This window comes from Haliotis asinina, chromosome 2 (genome assembly GCF_037392515.1).
Source record: "Haliotis asinina isolate JCU_RB_2024 chromosome 2, JCU_Hal_asi_v2, whole genome shotgun sequence".
NCBI classification, from domain to species: Eukaryota; Metazoa; Mollusca; class Gastropoda; order Lepetellida; family Haliotidae; genus Haliotis; species Haliotis asinina.
In genome coordinates, this window is record NC_090281.1 from 63,157,586 (window position 1) to 63,179,927 (window position 22,342).

Here is a 22,342-nt window from a genome sequence, read left to right on the forward strand (position 1 = left end):
TTCATTACACGTCAGGTGCTTTTATAGTACATGTGTGATTTGGATTTAAATACTTTGAAAATATATGAGCTGTTCCTGTCATTGTCATGAATGTTACTTTGTATCTTTCAGTCCACAAACACAATGTTCCATGTTTTCACACTGACTATAGCAAAACTCCCTTCACTCTAAGTCATCAGAATTATCATTCCTATTATTTAGTCTGCATTTCAAGCATGTGCTCCTATGTTACAAGTGCCAACATAATGCAACCTACTTTCCATACTGTTTCCTTCTCACCTTCACATGTGTTTTGATGTTGGACACAAGGTAACCCTAAACATACACTTAATGCATTTGGCTTACTACCTTGCCAACACTTGCTGGAATGTCACATTGTTTGCAGGTGCAGATGCAAACAACAAAGAAATGAAAACTGACCCGTGAAATATATATTTAAAAGTTTAATATGTAATAAAAAAGCCCCTACAGAACATATTCACATGACCACACACAAATATATAAGTCATCTTGACCTGAAGATATGCGATTGACTGTTAGATAAACAAGCCAGCAAGACCTGATGGTACAGGGTTGACTGTTACACAAACAAGCCGTCAAGAGCTGAAGGTTGACTGGTTGAATGTTACATAAACAGGCCAGCAAGACCTGAAGGTTGGCTGGCTGATTGTTACATAAACAAGCCAGCAAGATCTGAAAACATATTGTTGGCTGCTACATAAATAGGTCATGAAGACTTGAAGGTAGAGGATTCACTGTTCCATATACAAGTCAGCATGACCTGAAGGTTGACTGGTTCATTGTTACATAAACAAACCAGCAAGACCTGAAAACATGTTGTTGGCTGCTACATAAATAGGTCATGAAGACCTGAATTTACTGGGTTGACTGTTACACAGACAAGTCAGAAGGGCCTGACAGTATAGGGTTGACCAAACAGCTTATCAAAACGTGAAGGTACACAAGCCATCTTGATCTGATAGTACAGTTGACCCAGGAAGCAGTCCTCTTGACCTGAAGATAGTGAGCTGACTGAACATGCTGAACAAAGAGCTTATTACACCAGTTTGTGACAACAGCAACCGCAGCATCCAACATGGCAGTGCCTAACATGGCAGCATCTGTGTCGGAGGAACACTGTCAAAGTCTAACAAAAGTGAGCAATCTTTTTACAGTTTTCTTGTATTACAGATTCATTTGTATTGACCAACATGCCCAAACTGAAACATGAAGACACATAAACAAAAATGTCATTGGAATAGCAGGTCATTAATGTAAGATTATTTTGCATGACAGCAGAGTTCAGAATATCACTTCAACAAGTTTACATTTGTGGTTTGCAATATCGCAATATCATAGTTTCAAAGCAGCTTTTGAAATGTAAATGTAGCATGTTGCTATGTGGATGCTCTTGATACAATTCTCTTGTTTGTAGTTTTGGCTTTTTCCTCAAAAAGAAATACACTCTGGTTTTGCATGATACGTCATAAAAGTAGTCAACTGTTGTTTTACTTACTTTCAAAATGGATATCTTTTTATCAATAGGTTTTCTTCAAAATATCAAACAGAATAACAATATAGAATCATAAAACACAATATGATTTTGTTCTGCAATAAGACGGAAAAGTATATCTCAAAACTTCTAAACCTGAATCAGCAATATTTCTAGATTTCTTGACAGCCTCCATCAAACACAGATCAATAAGCAACATTTCATCACATAAACACTTCAGACATTGTAAACATTTCAAACATGATAATCTAGTGAATCCAGAATGTGTTTTTTCTTCACAGTTACCATGGTTACAGTGGGCAGGAAGATGAACATGAAGGTGGTATCAAGCAAGGCATGCTTTCACTTCCATTTGTATTATGCATTTCCCCACGAAATGTTCATGTCTTAGTTCCACAGTTATAATCAACAGTGCATTTTAAACAACCAATTTCTGAAAAGGTACAAAGCTTTGTTGCAATGTTGTTTGAATAATACTTTATTAGTCATGCAAATAACTAGGAAGAAATGAGCCTTATTAATAATCTCTTGTTCATAGATTTTTCCAGAATGAATAGAAAACATTACATCATGACAGGAAAATGTATTAAATGCATGTAAAATGTAACATTTGCTTACATTCATTAGAAAATGATTAAAGCTTGTTGGTCAAAAATGACAAATATGACATTTAGGTTCACAAATTAGTTTGCATTCAGGGGGATTGAGGTTTGTATTTGACACAGAGGCTTGATCTTGTCTCTTGTATGGTGAGTAATACAAGCCCTGTGGTCAGCTCATAGAAAACATTTCGATTATCTTAATACTGAACATATTTAATTTCCACAATACGAAGCACACCAACAATTAATACCGTACTCATCCAGTTAAGTGCCACATTCTTTACAAGCGCTTTAAATATAAACATAATATCTGTCACACATATTATCATTGAGGTGTTGTTCCTACTCGAAATGTAATGACAACAAATGTTATTTTCATTTTAGGATAATCCCGCCTCTGTGGTCTAAAGGGCTGAATACGGTACATTTTGATGAAGTACTCCTGTTTTTACATTACTGCAGATAAATATTAATACAATGAAATGTTATTATATCAGTTAAATGATAAATGACACAAATTACACACTAGTACATTATCAATCTACCTATAACAAATGTTCACCAAATCTTAATAAAAGATCGAAGAGAATCTTGTTTTCCAAGGGAGACAATTCCAAGTTACTCAACTGCAGAGTTTGAGAACTACAAACATCTTCCATCAAACAGAGACACACCATTAAACAAACTGGACAGAATTTCCAAGATTTCCCTTTAAGTTTCCCAAAATTGATATCTCAGTATTTTGGCAGTAATTCTGTATTACACACATGAAATTACTAGAACAGAGCTCTCGGTCTCTACAGCACTTTGTGCTCTATTACAGATATAAATACTGGTCTACTACTGAAAGATAGTGGTTTGTGCATAGATGGTCCATTAAACTCTGATGCCGCAAACAAAGTGAGAAATATCTTCCACATGTTAATCTGCTGACTTGCCAAGTCATTACTGACTATTGTTCAGTACACAACTGAATGTGTGGTTCCCATGATATATTTGATGACATTTTTCACATTCAAATGGTTTGAAGTTTAATTAGATAAATAAACATCAAAATTTTGGTAGATATGGGATATAAAAAAATGATGAGTTTTTCTTTAAGGTGCTACACTACTTTCAAAACCTAAAACTTAAGAGCACTGAAAAGCTTTGATATGTACCATGGCAGCATCACCTTGGTTACATGAAATAAAGGAATGGGCAGCAATGATGATGGGTGAAGCAAAGATAATGATCAAAAGCCATATACTTCACTCCATCTGACTGATATGAACCATGACAAAATAATATACAAAACATACAAAAAATAAAATAGAATACAAAATGTACCCAAGCATACAAGCTACATGATTTAGGTAGCAATAAATAAGACAAAAATGTCTGCACAACTTCTAGACCAGGTGCAGGGTATGAATGAGAATAGCCTCAAACATAGAAAGGTTTTATTTTTTCTTGGTTAAAAGTCATTTTACTGAAGCATTTGTTCTACCATATACTGAAAATATAGAAATTAATCCTTAATCACAATGAAGCAAAAAGCCTCAAGAAACTAGACATTTCACTTATCGTAATTTGCAGACAATTAGTTTACACACATGTTGAGAAAAGATTGACACTGTGGTGGTGAATAAATACTGTTTCATCGCATAGCAGACCTAGGCATTTCGGCAGACCTCCACCCAGGGACTGGCCAGCCCTCAACTCACTGCCCCATCCCCTAGTGCTCACTGCCCCACCCCTTCAACCCATCTCTAGTGCACACTGTTCCATCCCTAGAAGTCTTATCTAGAGCTCACCGCTCCAACTAAAACTTACTGCCCCAACTCAAGAACTCTCTGCCAAACCGAAAGAACTCACCCTTTGAATCCTCTGTCCTTACCCCTTAACTTACTGCTCCACCCATGGAACTCACTTTCCCAGCTAAAGGGCAGGTTCACCCTCAACAGTTACAGATGACAATTTTTCAAGCGCAGCTGGATGTCTAAGTTCTAAGAGGTTTCATACTGCTCACAGAAATATTTTCTCCAAATTTGTTATGCCATGGCATTTACATTGAAAATTTTGAGTTTAGAACAGTCATGCATGTCCATATTTGACAAATTCAATGTTTCATTAGAATTCAATAAATCACTAAATTCCAGTAAATATTAATTTCAACATATATACATTTTTATAGCAGGCCAAGAATACTATCTTCAATAAGCGATTCAGTAAAGGGAGTAAGACAAAGTCGAGGCTTTCGAAGATTAAACAGAACAATATTAGGTAACTTTTGATGGTACGACATAGGAACACCTCCCATCCACAGAATTCCCATCCTGGGCTACCTGTAATTTGGCATCGGAGGAGAGTCTGGCCGTCTCTGTAAGCTTCAATGGTCTGCCTGGTCAACACTCTAAGCTGCACACTCACACATAACACTCATCACACGCTTGTAAAAAAGCTTGTCAACCGATGTAAATGACTATAATGTTCCACTGGAAGGACAAATCACATGGAAGTATCTCCTTCCTACACATATGGCAAGATGTCCTTACACATGAGTATTTGTACATTCATGAATAACCAGAAGCGGTTTGAGAAATCATGCTCACAAATCCTTCATGCTGTGACAAAACAATTATTGTCCTGGATATTTTGGTCAGTAAGTAATACGCTTCCTCAAAACAAAATATATCAAGTACTTTTTGTTTGCACTGGTGCAAACTTGGCACAGTTCAGAATTAAAACCAAATACAACCTGCACCAAGACAGCAAAGTTATATAGGACAGCTCAGCTTTGACAACAGAATCTTTACCAAAATATTATAATAATATTATCGAAAAATGTCATTAATTTGCTGTAACATTTGTTTGCTCAAGCAGCTGTACAGTAAAGCCTTGTTTTGTTTGTAGTTATCTGATCAAACAAAATCAAGTTATTCCTTTTAAACAACACACTCACATTGTAAGAAAACAGCCAAGTTACTCCGTAAAACTGCTTGTTCAACAAATTCGCTTTTTGACTCGGTATTTGGTTACATTCAAAACATACAAAAGCACTATGTCTAACACAACAGAAAAGATGATCACAATCTGGATGAAATTAAAAAGCATACATAAAAACATTGTAGGGCTTGAGTTTTCAGTGAAAATCAAAATCACAAAATTAAACAAAAGCTTTATTAGAAATACTTAAAATCACATCAAGTCCATTGTAACAAAAAGTTCAGAAAACTTTAGAGATCCTTTTGCTCACATTACTGGTGCATTAAAAAACTTTGAGAATATTATAATATCTTTCATAAGAGTTAGTATGGAAGACAGCTTTTTAATTACTTCTGTCATGTTCAGGGCACATAAGTAAGGGCAAGGAAAGTTGAAGTATCTTCATCAGTGCCTTCAGTGAACAATCATTCAGATGTCAAATGCTTGCCAAATAGTTACTCCGTTTGAAGGTTCTAGTGGTATCAGTCATTGATTGGTTGTAAAAATAGTAAAATATATTGTACTAGATGTAAAACTCTTGAACTTTTAAAACTGAAGTAAAATGTCACTATGAATTACGCTATCAACATGAGTTATCTCCCTTCAACTGCAAAGTCCAAGGGAAGGACATTAGTCCATAAAATTTAAAATGGCAAGTGGTCTGAGTATATGCCAAATAAATTCAAACCACAACAATGTTAGTTTTCTTAAGACTTCCCCAACCAACCTTCTTAGAATGTATTCAACTTTCTTACACTAAAGGAATAAAATAATACTGTTTTGCCCCACAGGAGACACTATGGTCGATAGATTGGTTCAATAAGAGATATAAAATTTATTGTAAAACAGACTGCACTTAATCTGGAGCAGTGATATGAATATTAACCCTCCATGAGGAGTATCAGCCTGCTCGACAGGTGATACTTATAAGGACTGAACAGGTGTGTGTTCACACCAAGTCTGTCTTGGTGGTCATACAATGCTGAGATGTGTCTTCGATGTAAAGTCCGCTCTTGTTCCTGTGAAAACAAAATATAAGTATTTGTCAAGGATGTTGATACAACATCTGATATGGCCAGGAGAGTCATGACTGTTTGGGAGTATAATCTGTCCTTGAGTAGATGAATGTCCTCCACTGCTGTCTTGGAGCTTTTGGTTCTGAGTCTTACATCACAGATCAGCACTTTGGTTACATGAGATTCTGACAGAGAACAAAAGTGTCAGTTTTCAAGCGACAGACTTATTAGCTGCCTAAATATTTAACATAGCTAATTTGTGAAAAAAATATTCATAGGCAAAGCCAAATCACTCCAGTATTTGGAGAACAGGAGGCTTCTTTAAAAAGACAAACTCAAGCTCATTTGCCAGACCTATCACCATACACTGAAATCTGAGTTGAGTATTCTTGGTGTTGGTTTGAAATGATTCAAAAGTTACACATTGGATACCTTTGGTTATGTGATTTGCCAGCTAAATTCTTCCACAATGGAACATGGTTTTTGGAATGGAAATTGGTAAAATTCAAACACATAAAATGTACAATTAAAATTGTGTGCTAAAGCATTGAGCATTCACTGGAGAATCATCATTCAACTTTCACACCAGAGTGCAGTCCTGATGCATTATGCAGCAAGGAGGAAATTACCTCCCTTTGATTGTAATGAGAAAATCCTAAAGATGGTCAGAATCAGACAATAGTTTGAAGTCGAATGTCTTTCTTAACTATCTGAAATTCCGGCTGTTTGTGGGGTAGCCAGGCCATGATGGCTACTACATTTTCTAGAACACTAGAGATGATAGCACAGAACAAAGAGGCTATCACCAGTAACACACACTGTACAGCTCCCGTCCTTCGAATACTGAAGGATTTCATTGTGCCGAACATGAACAGAAACACAATAGTTCCTAGAAATGAGCACAGGATTAGGTGAATGCCATTCCAGGCCGGGAGGGGCCAGATGTAGCCGAAAATGAAGCCCATAGTTGTGATGGGGAGAGACAGGCCTGATGCACTCATAAGTATCACGCCCATCTTGTACTTGAAAGGGATCTTTCGACTGCTGGCTGTAAGGTAGATCCCCAGAATCCAGCGCCGACGTTGGCGGATGTAGTCCATCAGTGTGAAGGTGCTGCGTTCCCACATTTCTCCCTCCACAAAGCCGAAACTGTAGCCCTCTTTGAAGGCCATCATGGCGAAGAAGCAGTCCTCCGCGATCGAAGATTCGGGTCCATGATCAAACGTTATGTGTTTCTCGGCTGCGGCATTTGCAATGATGAATGACCCCTTCCAGCTGAAGAAAGGTTTGTTGAGAGTACGCAGTGAGAAGCGTAGTGCTCCATAATCAACTCCTACTCGAACACTGTCAGCTAATGTGGTCACCCAGTTTACAATCTTATCCTTACTGTACGTGATCACACCTTGCCCGAATGAATGCTTGCCTTCTGATACAAAGTTAATGGTGCCAATGACAGAGCTTTCTGTGAGAATTGTCTCCTCATCAAGATGCACAATCCAGTCATCATCACTGAGGATGTCCACACCAGGTTCAAGGCTGTACTGGAGGGCTCGAGCTTTAAACAGTGTTCCGTTCCTTGTTGTGTAGTTGTGAGGAACAACCAGTTCTCTTGTGCGGGGATTTTTGGGAAGGTTTACAGGAATATCAGTTACTACTTCAAACATAAAGTTCTGCAGTCCCACACTTGTACAGATTTGGAGGTTGCGTTCAACATTTTCACGTACAAGCTCTGGAAATAATCCACGTGTCACAACACGGAAACAGAAAAACGGTCCAAGAAGTGGAGATCTTTGGAGTTGTGGTTTTTCTGGAAATGTGTGATAGCATATGATGCCAAGGAAATTGAAGCAAGCAAATACTAATGGGAAGTACAGGAATATCCTCGGAGCAAACAGGATCCAGGTTAGAAAGTAGCCATATTTTTCAAATGGGTCAAATCCGCTATCATCATTTCCACTGAGAAATGCATAATAACCATATATGACAAGTAGCAGAAGACACACGCAGCCACCATGTTGAAGATTCCGTATGATGCTCATGATGCCGCTGATATGCTGATTTAATCCACTGTCCTTGTTTTCAGGATTTTTGATGAAATATCTCTCAGAGGTTACTCTCTAAAACATGCTGCCAATCTGCAAAAACAAAAATATCACAATCAAATTTTGAATAAAATTAATAAAATATTACCACAATGCAAAATGTTTAGTAAATATGATTAGATAAATCTTTTCATCCATTCCGGATGGCACTTAAAACCTGCAAATATAACAAGAAAATCCAACTCATCTGTTTATGAAAGTATTTACTCAAAGTCTGCATATCTGAATTAGACCGTACAATAATATTATCCCTGTGGAAACCCACTCTAAGTTGCTAATTCAACTCATGTATTTTCAAACATCCTTGCCACTAAATAGCATTACAGAATCCTGACTAATACAGAGTTTGTTCAAGCCCTTGTATAATCACTGAGAACCTGCAACAATGAAAGGATGTAGGATAACATGTAATAGATCCCCAAATGACTGTTTTAATAAACTCTTTCAACCTGTAACATCAACAATATCCTCTGAAATTGCCAATGAAATCCTCTGTATAGCATGCTGCAAGGCACGGATCATGCACTTTCTGTCATTGTGTCAATAAGGGTACAATCTAAACTTCTTACAGACATTCTAGCCCCCTCAATCAATACCTCAATGGCTTCCCTCCCCAGTTCTGTGCACTGACATCAGCAACTAAAGATTTACCACAAAGCTTCTCAAGGAACAGATTAGGGCTTCCTAGAAACTTATTACAAGTGGTCGCTCAGACCGATTGTTAAGTACTTTTACCAGCTTCAAAACCTGTACATTATAATAGGTCCTCTGTGTTTGGAGAATGGTTTTGAAGACAGAAGTGATTGAATCAATTGACTCTAAACTCACAGGGAAACCCCTGGATCAGGGCTTGTATTCTTGGCAGCTTCACATGTTTGAAACCTAAACATAAAGTAGGGGTGTTGGCAGTATCAAAGTTTGAAATTACAGCGTTATTGATTACCTCCCTTTATAATATGCCCAGAAGCAATTTGATGTGGCTTTACACCTGTTGGGATTATATGGAGTAGGTGAGTGAGTGAGTGAGTTATACTGGTTTACGAACAAGAAGAATTACAGCTGTACTCCTCCAGTTTGTTTTAAAAATGGCTCCAAATTAAGCATGAAATAGGTCCTTGTTGTAGCCATTATGTTAAATATTTTATATTTAGAGGCAGTTACATTACAGTACCAACTGCTAATGACAACAGTGTCCTTAATCAGCATAGAAGATAAAACTTACACATTATGACAATGATCCCTGTTTGGGGGCAAAACACTATATAAGCCAGATTACCCTCATATGGTCAGCAAATACATACTGTGGTTTCTGTACTTGCCTAGACGCCCCTCATGGCCAACAAGCATACAATACCTGGGATTTGTTGTTTCATGACTCAAAATATACTTAGAAAGTGAAACTTGTTCTCAAGTGGAAAAGTGTTCCAGTTTAAGATAGGAAGGAAGCTTTAGAATAATCAACTGGAAGGGTAAGCTCTTACCATTTGCATTCATTTATTTCTTAAACAACTAGTTGCATGTACTCTTCAGGTGATAATGAAGTTAAACTGAAATCTGCCTTTGTTACAAGTAGATCCAAATGATCAAGCACTTCAGCAGACTATCAAAATGGCAACTACGAAAGTTGGAGCATACTGACCATATCGGTATTTCATTGGCACATTATGTACCTCCTTGGGGATCGTTCATCAAGAAACTCCATCAAATTTGCCCTTTCCAATAGGCAAGCTCCAAGTTGATTTTGACAAAGGTCCAACAGAATAAAGTGCACCAAATAATGAAATGGCAAGGGAAGCATCCTCTTTGATGCTTGTTCTTTGAATAATTTATATCCTAAGGCAAAAAAATCCAATAGAAACTTTTTTCCCATTTCCTGGAAACTTCATAATCTAGTTATCTGCGGGACCTATCATATTGTTACAATGGATATAGCCAGACCCTCCATATGGCTACCAGCCATGGCCAACTGTCCAACATTAACACTCACATTACTCCTGTGTTGATGATAGGCAAATTGTTATGTGATGATCAAACTTTCATATTTTGCATGTCTGGGTCACATGGGGGTCATTGATTGAGTATGTCTGGTGTCAGAACATCAGGAAATGGGAAATAACACATATAAAACATCATCATGGATCAGACAGTTGTGTGTGGAACCAGCAAAATTTCAATATAATCTTAAACAGGCCATCTGTCACTGACAAAACCCGGCACAAGAATAAAAATGTGATTTTTTGCTGTTACTTTAAATTTTTTTCTCGTTTTGGTAATTGTGTTTAAAGCTTCAGCAGCAAGTTTTTCCCTTAATGTCTAAAAGTAGTTTTCTCAAAATGTTAAACTCAACTTGCTCAGATTATATACAGAAGCTGAATAAACAATAAAAATTATTTTATACACTTCAGTTTCACTCTTCAGTCAAGGATTAAGACATGTTCATCATCTGAACACACAAGTATTTAACATTTCCGATTATCAATAGCCTCCATGACTTATTCACTATCACTAATTGCTTCCATGGTGTTCTTGTCTTCAAATACACCCGAATGATTAGAAGCAGCTAAACCCGTCTGACCCCAGCCTGGCTGCACATCCAACCCTGCTGACCTCAAATCATTAACTGAGTTCCTCAGAACAACTCCACTGACACCAGATGTATGACAAACATACTTAAACATATACAGAGAAACAATAGCAAAATCTTTCAGGCATAATACCAACAAATTTTAATAAATAATGATGATGTTTTATGCTCCCAATGTTATCACTGATTTCTGGTAATAAAACTGGTTTTCTTGTTATTTATCCTTTAATGACACCGTGGTTCATGCAAACAGAGCCATAAAATAGCTCCAGATATATCCTTTTATTATGTCCAGGGCTTAAAACTAATGTTACATTCAAATCTTCAAACAGACTATTGTTATCACATTTTCATTCTATTATTTTCAGTGAGAACCTATATGAATCAGAGCTGACAAGTAATAGGGAGTTCTAACACTGCCCTACTGTAGGCAAATGGTGTGTGTTGGTGTGATGGATTGGGTTGGGCCTATTCTAACAATGCCCTAAACACAGCCCTACTATAGGTAAAAGGTGTCGGTATAGGTGGGCTGGGTTGGGCCTATTTCAACACTGCCTTACTGTAGGCAAAAGGTGTTTGTGTTGGTGGGTTCGGTTGGTTTGGGTTGGGTTGGGCCTATACTAACACTGCCCAACTGTAGGCAAGTGGTGGTGAAGAGCCTTTAATTCTAACTTGGGTCCCCACAGTAAGACAAGCAATAGTGAGTGCAAATTGCACTGGCTCAAAACAGCTTGACACAATCAAATCCTGAGTGTAGATCACATAAAACAATCCATCAAATTCTTACACAATTGTGTTTTATGTCACAAGTGGTGTTGCTAGAAGATGGAATGCAGATGGAGTGTTATTGACAGGAGCATGTTCGGCACAGTAATGAATACTCTGAGTGTCAATAAAACCCTGTCGTGTTCACACCAGCTAAGGTGGGGGAGGTCTCAAAAGAGGAGAACACAATTTAACAACTTCTTGTTTTGATGACATAAGAAATAAAAAAATATACACTGATAGCAAGTCCATAATTTAAAACAATCATATAACCAGTCATAGCTACCCATATCTACATGTTGTATAGTAGCTATCTCACTATTATAACAGCAAGTACTGACATGTTATATTTGGGATTACACTCTCTTAGTAAAATACAAATTCAAGTACTTTTTTTTAAGTTAAGTCCCACCCGGGATTTGAACCCACACCCTCAGAGTTAGGCAATTCTGGTGATTAGGTGCCTGACTCTGAGGGTGAGGGTTTGAATCCTGGATGGGACTCAACTTAAAAAAGTACTAGAATTACATTACTAAGAGAATGTAATCCAAAATATAACATATGTTAAATTTGACCACTTTCTAAATGGCCTTGTGTAATCCTTTGTAACTACTGACCGCATGCCCTTATCACTGGTCACTCACCTTTACTATGAAGAGTCAACTTCAAAATTACATGTCCAGTACTACGATGCCGAAGTACCGATACATTTCTTACGAACATGACATAACAAAGTCACAGATATAATGAACTGTCTGTTCAGTCCTGGCAACATGATGTATATCTGTGTATGGCAAACTATCATTAGTAGTTCACTTGATTGTTTATCAACCATGGTTCATTGTACTTCAGCATGCAATACTCATCGGAAGTGTCTGCATGAAGTACTTTAATTGTCTGCGTGAAGTACTTACTGAATCAGGATAGATATCGCTTTATGCTTTTCCTTATCAGTGAGCGATATAATATATACATTGAAGCAAACTTCCTTGGTCAAACTAAAACACTTTCCTTAACAAAAATGTATGTCGTATTTCTTAAGAACATTTTAGTCTTGCAGTCTAAAAGTGTTCAATAATCTAATAAATACATACTAGTGAAGTTGTAGTACAAGTGAAATACTTCCACATTTGCTTCTACTGTGACGGTCACACTGAGAAAACACACTCCTGAGGTCAAGCTTCACTAACTTGCCATGAACTGATTCACATAGGTTTGCCAGACCTATTTATCTGTAGTCAAGTCTTGTTAATCCGACCTCCTTTTATCCAACACTTGGCTTTATCCAATGCTTTTGATAGCAACAAATTGAAAAAACATAATTTAGTCTCAGTTATGTTGTCCAACATCCTCTTTAATCTGACAAATTGCTGTGTAAAGGACGATGTCAGATTAACGAAACTTGACTGTAGTACTTTAATTATAAATTGGAGGGTTAGGTACTGAAAGAAAACCTTACAGGGACAATCACAATAAGACAAGTAAGGAGACTCCTAAATTCTTGATTCAAATAAAACAGCTCATGAATATTTCCTTATTCTTTTAACACATTAATTTTCAATGAAGACATGATATCTACACTGTCAGATGGATATGTCGACAGCAGGCAACAGTCACCTAACAAGTTTAGTAGACTAATGATAAATCATTAATTATCAATTATTAGTGTTTCTTAACTTCACAGTAACACAGTAACACATCTCACCTCTTTGTGTGAACTTATATCCTGGGAACCTTCCAACAAGGGGTCACAGAAAACCACCTCTAACAAGCATGCCATTACGACTTAACTATTTCACTGGTTCACCACTGGAGACACCCCCACGCCACTGATCAAGGAAGCCAGATTTCGCTCAACCCACTGACCTTTGACCTCTCCCTTTCCATGCTTATCACATGGGCTTGTTCTTCCTCTGATCCAGTCATGTGTGACTTCACAGCAGGGAGTGTACTAGGAAAATATATATTTGAAGACTTGTAGATGATTTGCTTGTTTGTCATCATCATACTTATTTTTTCTGAATTATGGGGACTATGACAACAACAAAAGTCAACATTCCCCCCTCCCCCTACCCACCCACACAGAGAGATCTGTCTGCTGAGATTCCAAAGAATTAAAAACCAGCATATAATCCGACTTCATTAAAAGTAATAAAAGGAATCTGTTGTCATCTATCAATAGATTTATGTTTGAAAGGTCCCCACTTGGACATAAAGCATCACTAAAGGACCCAATAATAACAAAGGTGGAGGTATGTGATACAGAAAAATATCTCCACACATGCTGACTGGATATGGTTGGTTTGTTGTTAATGCCACGCTCAGCAATATTCCAGCTGTTTGACAGTGGTCTGTAACTAATCAAATCTGGACCAGACAATCAAGTGATCAACATCATGAGCATTGATCTACGCACTGTGACCACCTGATCCCATAAGTCGCCTCTCACGACACGCATGGGTTACTGAAGATCAATTCTAACCTGGATCTTCGTGCATCCACAGGATATACAGGTGATACAAAGAGATAACATGAGAAGTGACTCATACAATAAATATCTCAACATATGGATGGAAATATACCTAGAAATTATTTCAGCATTGTTTGTCTGATCAAAACCTCCAAAGATGATAAAGTAGTGGATCAGCTATATAAACTATGAATAATCTGTAGAAGTATGAGTCATACAATATATATAATGGAACATAAATAGTTACCATCCAGCAATGCTGAGTCTCAATGCAAAATAGCTTTTCCTGAAGTATGTCTGTACCTGATAGCACTATCTTCACATGCCTCAAACACATGTTGCATTAGGTATTCACTATGAAGAACCCATCAAGGCCATATTCATTAATTATTAATATAAGATCATTAATCACCTTTTATTTTAAGTTTGGTTTGGCTAGTAGAAATAGTTGGCTTCAGGATTCAACATTTTACATAGAAAGCAGAAAGATTTTAATCAACACATCCCCCACCTTCCATATGAATTCTTTTCTAAATTGTCTTCATGTAAAATATTTTAATTCACTCACTCCGCGTTTCCATACGAATACCTTTTGGACTGCCATGAAACAATATCCCCATAATAGGAAACATGAAAACTTAGTGATGTCCCTGGAGATGATACTGTCCATCAAAATCAGGTCACACTGTTTTCACATTGCAATGTATCCAACACAAATGAATGTGTAAGGGATAAAAAAATACACTGATGAGATACTTCAGTAAATATTCTTGTTTTAACAGGGTAGACAAATCATTTTGTGAGAGTCTTGGTTAACATCCTGCAAATTACAAATTCACATTGAAACATGGCAGCCTCCGAATTAATGCCAATGTTAGAAGTCTGAAGAGGAGAAAATATCTAGCTGATTGCTGAAGAAGCAAGTACAGGTCAATGTTTTCCACTGCCACTAGGCAGCTTCCACTGTCACCTAATGATGGCCAACTGGGGACATCAACACTGACATCAAACACTTCACCATCCTTTGTTGTTGCAGTAGTGGAACCAGCCTAAGTCACATCTACTTGAAGGATAAAGCTTGTAGACAGTGAGTAAGTCAGATGAAAGGACCAGCTTCGCTTCAAAATATTTACAGAACTGGGCAAGAAAATTGTAAGTTGTTTATAAATCAATTAGGTCCAGGCAGCTGAAATTGTTTCAAAAACAAGTCGAAAATGAGTTTGGTTTTGCTGTGGTAAGTTTCTTTAGGATACTGATGAAAAGATGGGTGACAGCTTTCACATTCCCTTTACACTTGAAATGTCATATGAAAGATGATGAAAGATGAGAAGAAAAACCATCATGTCGATTACTGCCTTTCAGACGTCAGTAGAGTCCTCAGTCTGAAACTACATGAGTGCTGTTGGTGTTAACGCTACCCTTAACAAAAGATTGTAAAGTCAGTTGTTTGGTGCAGGTTATCTCATGATGTCTGTTGTGAACCAAGCTACATGATTGCATGATACAGAGTTCACTACCAGTACCATGTTTATGCTGGATTTCAATTCAACTAGCAATTATGCTGAACAACTGTGAACAGTGAGTCTTGGCCCGAAGCAAAGTGACAATTCTGTACAGTGATGTTAAGCTTGAAGTGAAGGGTCACAACTTGAACACAGGATATACCTGCTTAATGCAGGACCTGCCAAATGAACATTGGATATACCTGCTTCATGCAGGTTCGGCCTGTTGATCACATCATATACCTGCTAACAGGTGCTGTGCCTGTCCACTGGATGAGCTGGAAAACTCTCAAACCTATTCAATCCTCCTCCGTGCTACATATGCTTTTGTTTTAATTACTGACCAGCTGAAAGCTGTAAATTATTGATTTACAACACTGTATTACAAATTCCTGGTATTGTTGAAGTGTACATCTGCTAGGGGTGCGTATTGAAGAGAATGTTTGTACTGCGATATATTGCCATACGAAAGCATATATTGCGATACATATTGCAATATACTGCTAGAACATTTTTTCACAAAACATTACTTAAAATAAAGCTAATGCTTGACTTATGAAACAAAAAGACAACAAAATCACTATGTTTGATGAAACCTTAATTAAACCTTTAATCATGTCAAAATAAATAATATTTGGAAACAAGGCAAAATATTAATTCAAAATCAAGTCAGTGCTTACTAGTTTGAACTAGGTTCTCCACTTTTAGCAATATTTCAGCAATATCATGGCGGGGCATACCAGAAATGGGCTTCACATGTTGTACTCATCAGAGGAATTAAACCAGGGTCTTTGGCGTGACGAGAGAATGCTTTAAACACTAGGCTACCCCACCACCATTATCATAAACAGTTTTTATCTGGTGAATATGTAAATCAGCACATTCTAAACTGATTAATGTAAAAATCATGGCGTAAAACTGATTGAATTAAAAGTCAGAGATGAGAATTATCTTTCAGTACCAAGAAGAACTGCTTACTGCCTGATCGCATAATCCCTCATCGACAAATCACAATGAATTTTCAGAATTCAATTGCGTGTTGTGGAACTATTTGTTAGTTTCATGCTCTGATGCCAATGTAATACATTAGCTGAAAAAATAAACATTGCTTTGAAATCCGACACCAAACAATCGGAGGTTCTAAATCTGCCACTCCCTGTAAAACCTGCGAACTGCAGCAGTCATTTCATTTAATTATGAATGAAGGAAAAACTGTGTCATGAATCAACACAATCTAAAGTTGGGCAAGCAAATCACAAATTTGTTGAAATAAACTTTGAAAAGCACAATCATCAGTCTCTAATGAGAAAAAAATCCATTAAAACTGGAACACAAGGAAAATTAGAAACCTTGAGAGCTTTCTGTTGTCAAAGAAAACAATCAAGCTTAAAATCAATGCTATTCTGCCTCCTTGAACCCCAATCTTGGAAAAGATAGAATTACCATTTCATGAATGACAGCCAATCCGATCATTTGCATCATGTAACCATGGTTACCACATTTTCACTGTCTTGGACCTGTTATTGGAAATGATTCAAATATGCACAGGAAATTTCTCCAGAACACATAACAAAACTGGAATTAACACAAAAGCAAATTTAATTATAATGAGCCTTTAGCCAGAGAAAGAGTTGGTGATGCTCTTCTTTCAATTATTCGTCTTGAATAGACTGAATCAAATAGTAACTATCATCTCATGGCAACTGTAAACTATATTTTCATAATTTATTTCATATATTTTTCATAACAATGATATTGCTTGAATACAACTACACTTTCAGCAATGCAAGTTATTGCATCTCACATGAAAAAGTCATGCTTCATGCTTTGGATGAAAGGTATACAAACATACAATGGAAAGTGTCACATTTTCGTGAATATCAAATCCAAACGACATAAATATTTCAGCCCCTATTCTTTACCAGAAATGGACTGTATTGTTCCATTTGGGGAATCGAACCTGCTCCTTCAGATGATCAGTGAACACTTTAACAATGGGCTACCCCACCGCCCGCCCCTTATGCTTGGAGGCCAGTGATATTGACGGTCATAGCATAAGCATTCCACAACAGTGTCAAACATTTCACTTTCCATGTAACTGTATATCCTCGGACATTAGTTTCCTAACCACTATATGTAGACATGTGAATTATACCATGCCAGTCCATGATCTCTTCAGCATTATGGCTTCATATGTCACAGCTGCGACTAATATCCCAGGAGAAACTTTTCCAGAAAATTATGACACTTGTGGCTGTCTTACTCTGCTAATGTTCTTCCTGCAATGTTATTTGATCAAAATGTATGTTCAGATGGGCAGATCCAGGAGTTTGGAAAATGGATTGACTTATGAGGAGAGGGTTGTTGTTTAGAGACTGTAAACACTCAGATGAAAAGCAAGGGGACCTTGTCATAACCAGTTATGGTGGAAAACAAAAACAAATTTAACTTGGGGAGGAAAGGGGAATAGTTTCTCTAGCTTTGAACACTAAATTTCATATATCTCTTGAATCAGAAATGGTCTAGGGAGAAAAAAAATCACACACAATAGCATATCAACTACAGAATGACAATTCATTACGTCTACCAAACTGCCATTCAACTTCATAATTTCAAACCTAAATGCTTGGTTGAGAACTGAATCTCTCTATTTCCCAGCAGTTGATATTTGAGGAAGGATTCTCCTAAAGAGGCATAAGCCCCATTACCTGGTGAAGTTAGGCTTGCTGGGAAATGGAAGTTCCACAAGCCAAGTCATAAACCCCACAGTGCCCGAGTTTACTGCACACATCAACTGCACATAAAACACTGGGACACTCCGTAATCCCAAGAAAGCATTGAGGACTTTTTTTCTATATAACATTTAAACCCTAAGCCTTCAGAGACTGCTAAGCAAATGGAATCTGGGAATGTATTGAATGCAGCCTAATTGCTGCTGAATACAACTACACCTTCTAATGATCCTGATTAAATGCCAGCAGATTCTTGCTGCTGACACTGTAAAACATCAGTGAGTGAGTGAGTGAGTGAGCATGTGAACTGGGACAGCGAATTAGAGTGAGTATGAATAATTTGGGTTTACTGCTGCTTGCCTCAGTTACTTTAGAAATGCATCAGTTGTTCAATCCTTTGTAATGGGCTCAAAGACTATTGGGACAAAATAATCTGTGGTTTGACACATAATCACTGGAACCTGGAAAGCTATAAGATGCAAACTGTGGTCATCAATCTGAAGGCTCTTCAACAAAAAGCCACCTGTGCTCTCAAGTCGAGAGGTCATGTATGTTAAATATTTAACATGACTGTGTCAGGTCTTGAGTGTATCAAGGTGTTCTGCCAAACTGAACTGTGCCACAGATCAGCTGCCAACAACGTGATGGTGTTGCATCACGGAGAGGAAATCCAGCTCCATCCCAACCTGTTACAACCAGCAGTGGGGTGCAGGGGACCTGTGCAAGTGCACAATGGACAAGGCACAGCACAGCTACTGAGTCCACTTGATCCCTTCCATTTGGCCAATCTGTTGCAACCAGCAGTGTTGTGCAGGGGACCTGTGCAAGTGCACAGTGGACAAGGCACAGCACAGCTACTGAGTCCACTTGATCCCTTCCATTTGGCCAACCTGTTACAACCAGTTATGAGGTTCATAGAACCTATGAAAGTGCACTTTCCAATGCATTTGCAGAAGAAGTATGACAAGACACCAATTTCTCACTACTCTTCAGCTGTGAAAAATACATTCACCAAGAAACAGAAAATATGTGGCCATGACATTCTCCATACTATCTCTGCAGGTGCTTCATGTAAACCACTACCATTTGGATAATCCTCTATGGCTTCAAGCATTAACACATGGCTATTCCTTCTTATGTCAGAGAACAGATACTTTTGCTCCTTTTAACTGAAAAAGGCTTTTCACCTGACAGATTAATGGACAAGTCCAGTGATGATAAACATTTTACTACCTAATAGAAACAAGAGAATCTGTAAATCAATTTAGGAGATCAATACCACTCCCGCTTGCCACAGCAACTGTGAGCAGAGGAGGAGGAGGGAATACAACGCCACCAGATGGCGAAACTATCACCACAAATTTTCTGAAAGACAATAATGTTATTTGAGAGCTAGTCTGACCTTCTTTGCCCACCGATGAATATTCAAAAAGTTAACTTTATTGTCTGCACATGGGAATTCTTTAAAGCACAAAGCTTCAACCAAATGTCTTGTGGTGTATTCTTCAACATAAGCAACTATAGAATGTGAACTTCTGTGATATGTAGACTTAGTACTTTCCAGTGTCACATAACTGACACTGACTGCTCAGTTGTGGTCAGTGGCCTATTTGAATTAATGCTGTCCTGCAGAGTTGAAGCCATCTTGTTACAACCAGCAGTGGGGTGCAGGGGACCTGTGCAAGTGCAGAATGGATAAGGTACAGCACAGTTACCGAGTCCACTTGATCCCTTCCATTTGGCCAACCTGTTACAACCAGCAGAACTTTCCAGTGTCACATAACTGCAACTGACCGCTCGGCTATGGTCAGTGGCCTAATGAAATATCCTGTTGATTAATGTTGGTTGTGTCTTGTTTATATGTATTATTTCAAAGATAAATTTAGCTGCAGACTTTCTCTACAGTGGTGATACAGATGATAATATTCAGTGACTGTGGGTTTAAATCTTTCTGTCTTATCTTGCTGTGGTATCTGATATGTGATAATATGTGAGTGAGTTTAGTTTTACAGCATGAGCATATATGTATGGAATTAGGATGTGATGACATGTGATAATATGTATCCACATAATATACTGGAAGCCTGTTCAGTCAGGAATTCCCTAAGAGGAGAAAAGCATCACATACTCAGGGCCTATTCTGCTCATGGACACCTGTGGGGAACCAATCAAGAGGTACTTCATTCCCCTATTCCCTAATGCTAACACAAGTACCAGGTACTGGGGTTCTTTTCTGCCCTCTGGAATCCCATGTCAGAAGACAAAAGTGACATGCTCATGGACCAGTCTTCCCCAAGTCCCTATACCTGGGATAAAGGTCACAATATTGTGTTCTGGAATCACAAGAGAGACATGGGTAATGCTAAGGTTCCAGTTGTCCTGATATTTACTTGAGAGGTGATGGAGATATCTGGCAACATTAACCTGATAGTTACCTGTGAGGTGATGGAGATATCTGGCAAGATTAATCCTGTGGGCAGGTAATGCTGTAGGTGAAGCTGTATCTGCGGTGGTTACAAGGCCATTGCCCTTCCATCAACTGCAGCTGCTTTACACCACTTGATATCTGAAAACAGAAATACATATGTCAACGTTATGATATCTACAGGAATCAATGCATGAGAAACTGGTCGCAAACAAACCAACACGAGCCACCTGCCACACATACAAATGTACACACTGATCACTTATCCACCAGATATCTTGTGTGGGTTCCAGACACTCCCATAATTCTGGATAAAACCACACAAAACAATGAGGTTATTATTGAATTTGAACTTTATATCAGAAAACAAACAAAAGGTGACAGCAGCGTCTGATGTAGTGTCAAGCTGACATTTATCCCAAACATACACGTGGTGGCATCAATGTTTACTCAAGTAAACCTGCTGGCTGAAAATTGATTGGTGTGTAAAATGATATATTGCATGTCAGCTGTAATTCTTAACTGCATGATGAAACTCATTGGAATACTGACCATTTATATAATCAGTCATGAAGTGAGGTGAAATAGGGTTTAACATCACACTTAAGAATATTTCGCTAATATGACAATGTGAATGTATTAGTTCACAGCTTGTACTAGCACAGATTTAAGCTTATTTTATGGTGCTAGTTCACTGAAGTACTATGCCACAGTTAAGCATGTATACCCCACTCAGACACAGTGTAACTGACTAGTCCTAGTTGTACCCATTAATGCTGAGGGCCAGGGGGGCACTAACAAGTGCCATATTTTGATGTCTTTTGGTGTAACATGGCCAGGGATAAAACCTGCGACCCTAAGCTCTCTGAGTACAATATAATCAGCTATGAGAATTGGCATGAGTGAAAAGAGAGGAAAACAAATCAGTAGAAAATTTGCATCCCATTAAAACTAACCCTTCATAGCTTACCATGTTTCTTGGAATAATCGCATTTGAGGCTTTCTTGTGCTCTCTTTTGGAAAGTAGGACCTCTTCCCAGGCTTTCCTTTTCCCTAACTATATCAACATCAATACTCAAATTCAGATGATGTGTGTTTGCAAAAATGGAAATAATATTATATCATCTGAGATAAATTTTAAAGTGAAAATGGGTACTCTAACAGGAAGGAACCGCAGATGTCGTAAATGGACGCTCCACCTCACAGGCACCAAGCCAACAAAGACACAAGGATGAACTGTCTACTTATAGTTCCTGACATTAAATTGATTTCACTAGTTGTTTAGTTACTGTTACGTAGCGTCATTACACCATCATCTAATTATCCATCATTGACAGTTTATATGCATAATAAAGCACTCCTCCTCTGTTGTGGTTGGGAAAGTAAGTCTTCAACCATCGGGTGGAGAGAAGTAAATCCTTGAGGGCTACACGGTCTTGGTCTTCTCCCCACCCTCCTGTCTTAGACCTTACTTTTCCAACCACAACCTCTGAGTCGTTCTTTATCCTCGACATAATCCTAGATCAATACAGAAGGATCACTTTGGGTGAATCATGACCCTGCCCCATATGATTACTGAAATACGTATGATGTGAATTCAAATGGTCAATAAGGATCAGATCAATTCTGGAACATCAAACTTGGTGACAGACTGCTTATATAGC

The 22,342-nt window shown here is 37.9% G+C and overlaps 1 protein-coding gene across 1 annotated transcript; it reads right to left on the minus strand.

The window, feature by feature from the left end:
- Positions 1–6,578: 6,578 nt before the first annotated feature.
- Positions 6,579–20,819, minus strand: LOC137274122 (beta-1,4-mannosyltransferase egh-like). Its single transcript, XM_067807132.1, has 2 exons — positions 20,689–20,819; positions 6,579–8,233 (listed from the first exon to the last, which is right to left on the minus strand). The coding sequence occupies exon 2, from the start codon at positions 8,135–8,137 to the stop codon at positions 6,770–6,772; it is 1,368 nt and encodes a 455-aa protein (XP_067663233.1). The 5' UTR covers positions 8,138–8,233; positions 20,689–20,819; the 3' UTR covers positions 6,579–6,769.
- Between the last annotated feature and the right edge of the window lie 1,523 nt (positions 20,820–22,342).

What these genes read in the sequence shown, in the direction of transcription:
- LOC137274122 (XM_067807132.1), bottom strand. Translation starts at nt 8,137, where the DNA reads ATGAGCATCATACGGAATCTTCAACATGGTGGCTGCGTGTGTCTTCTG.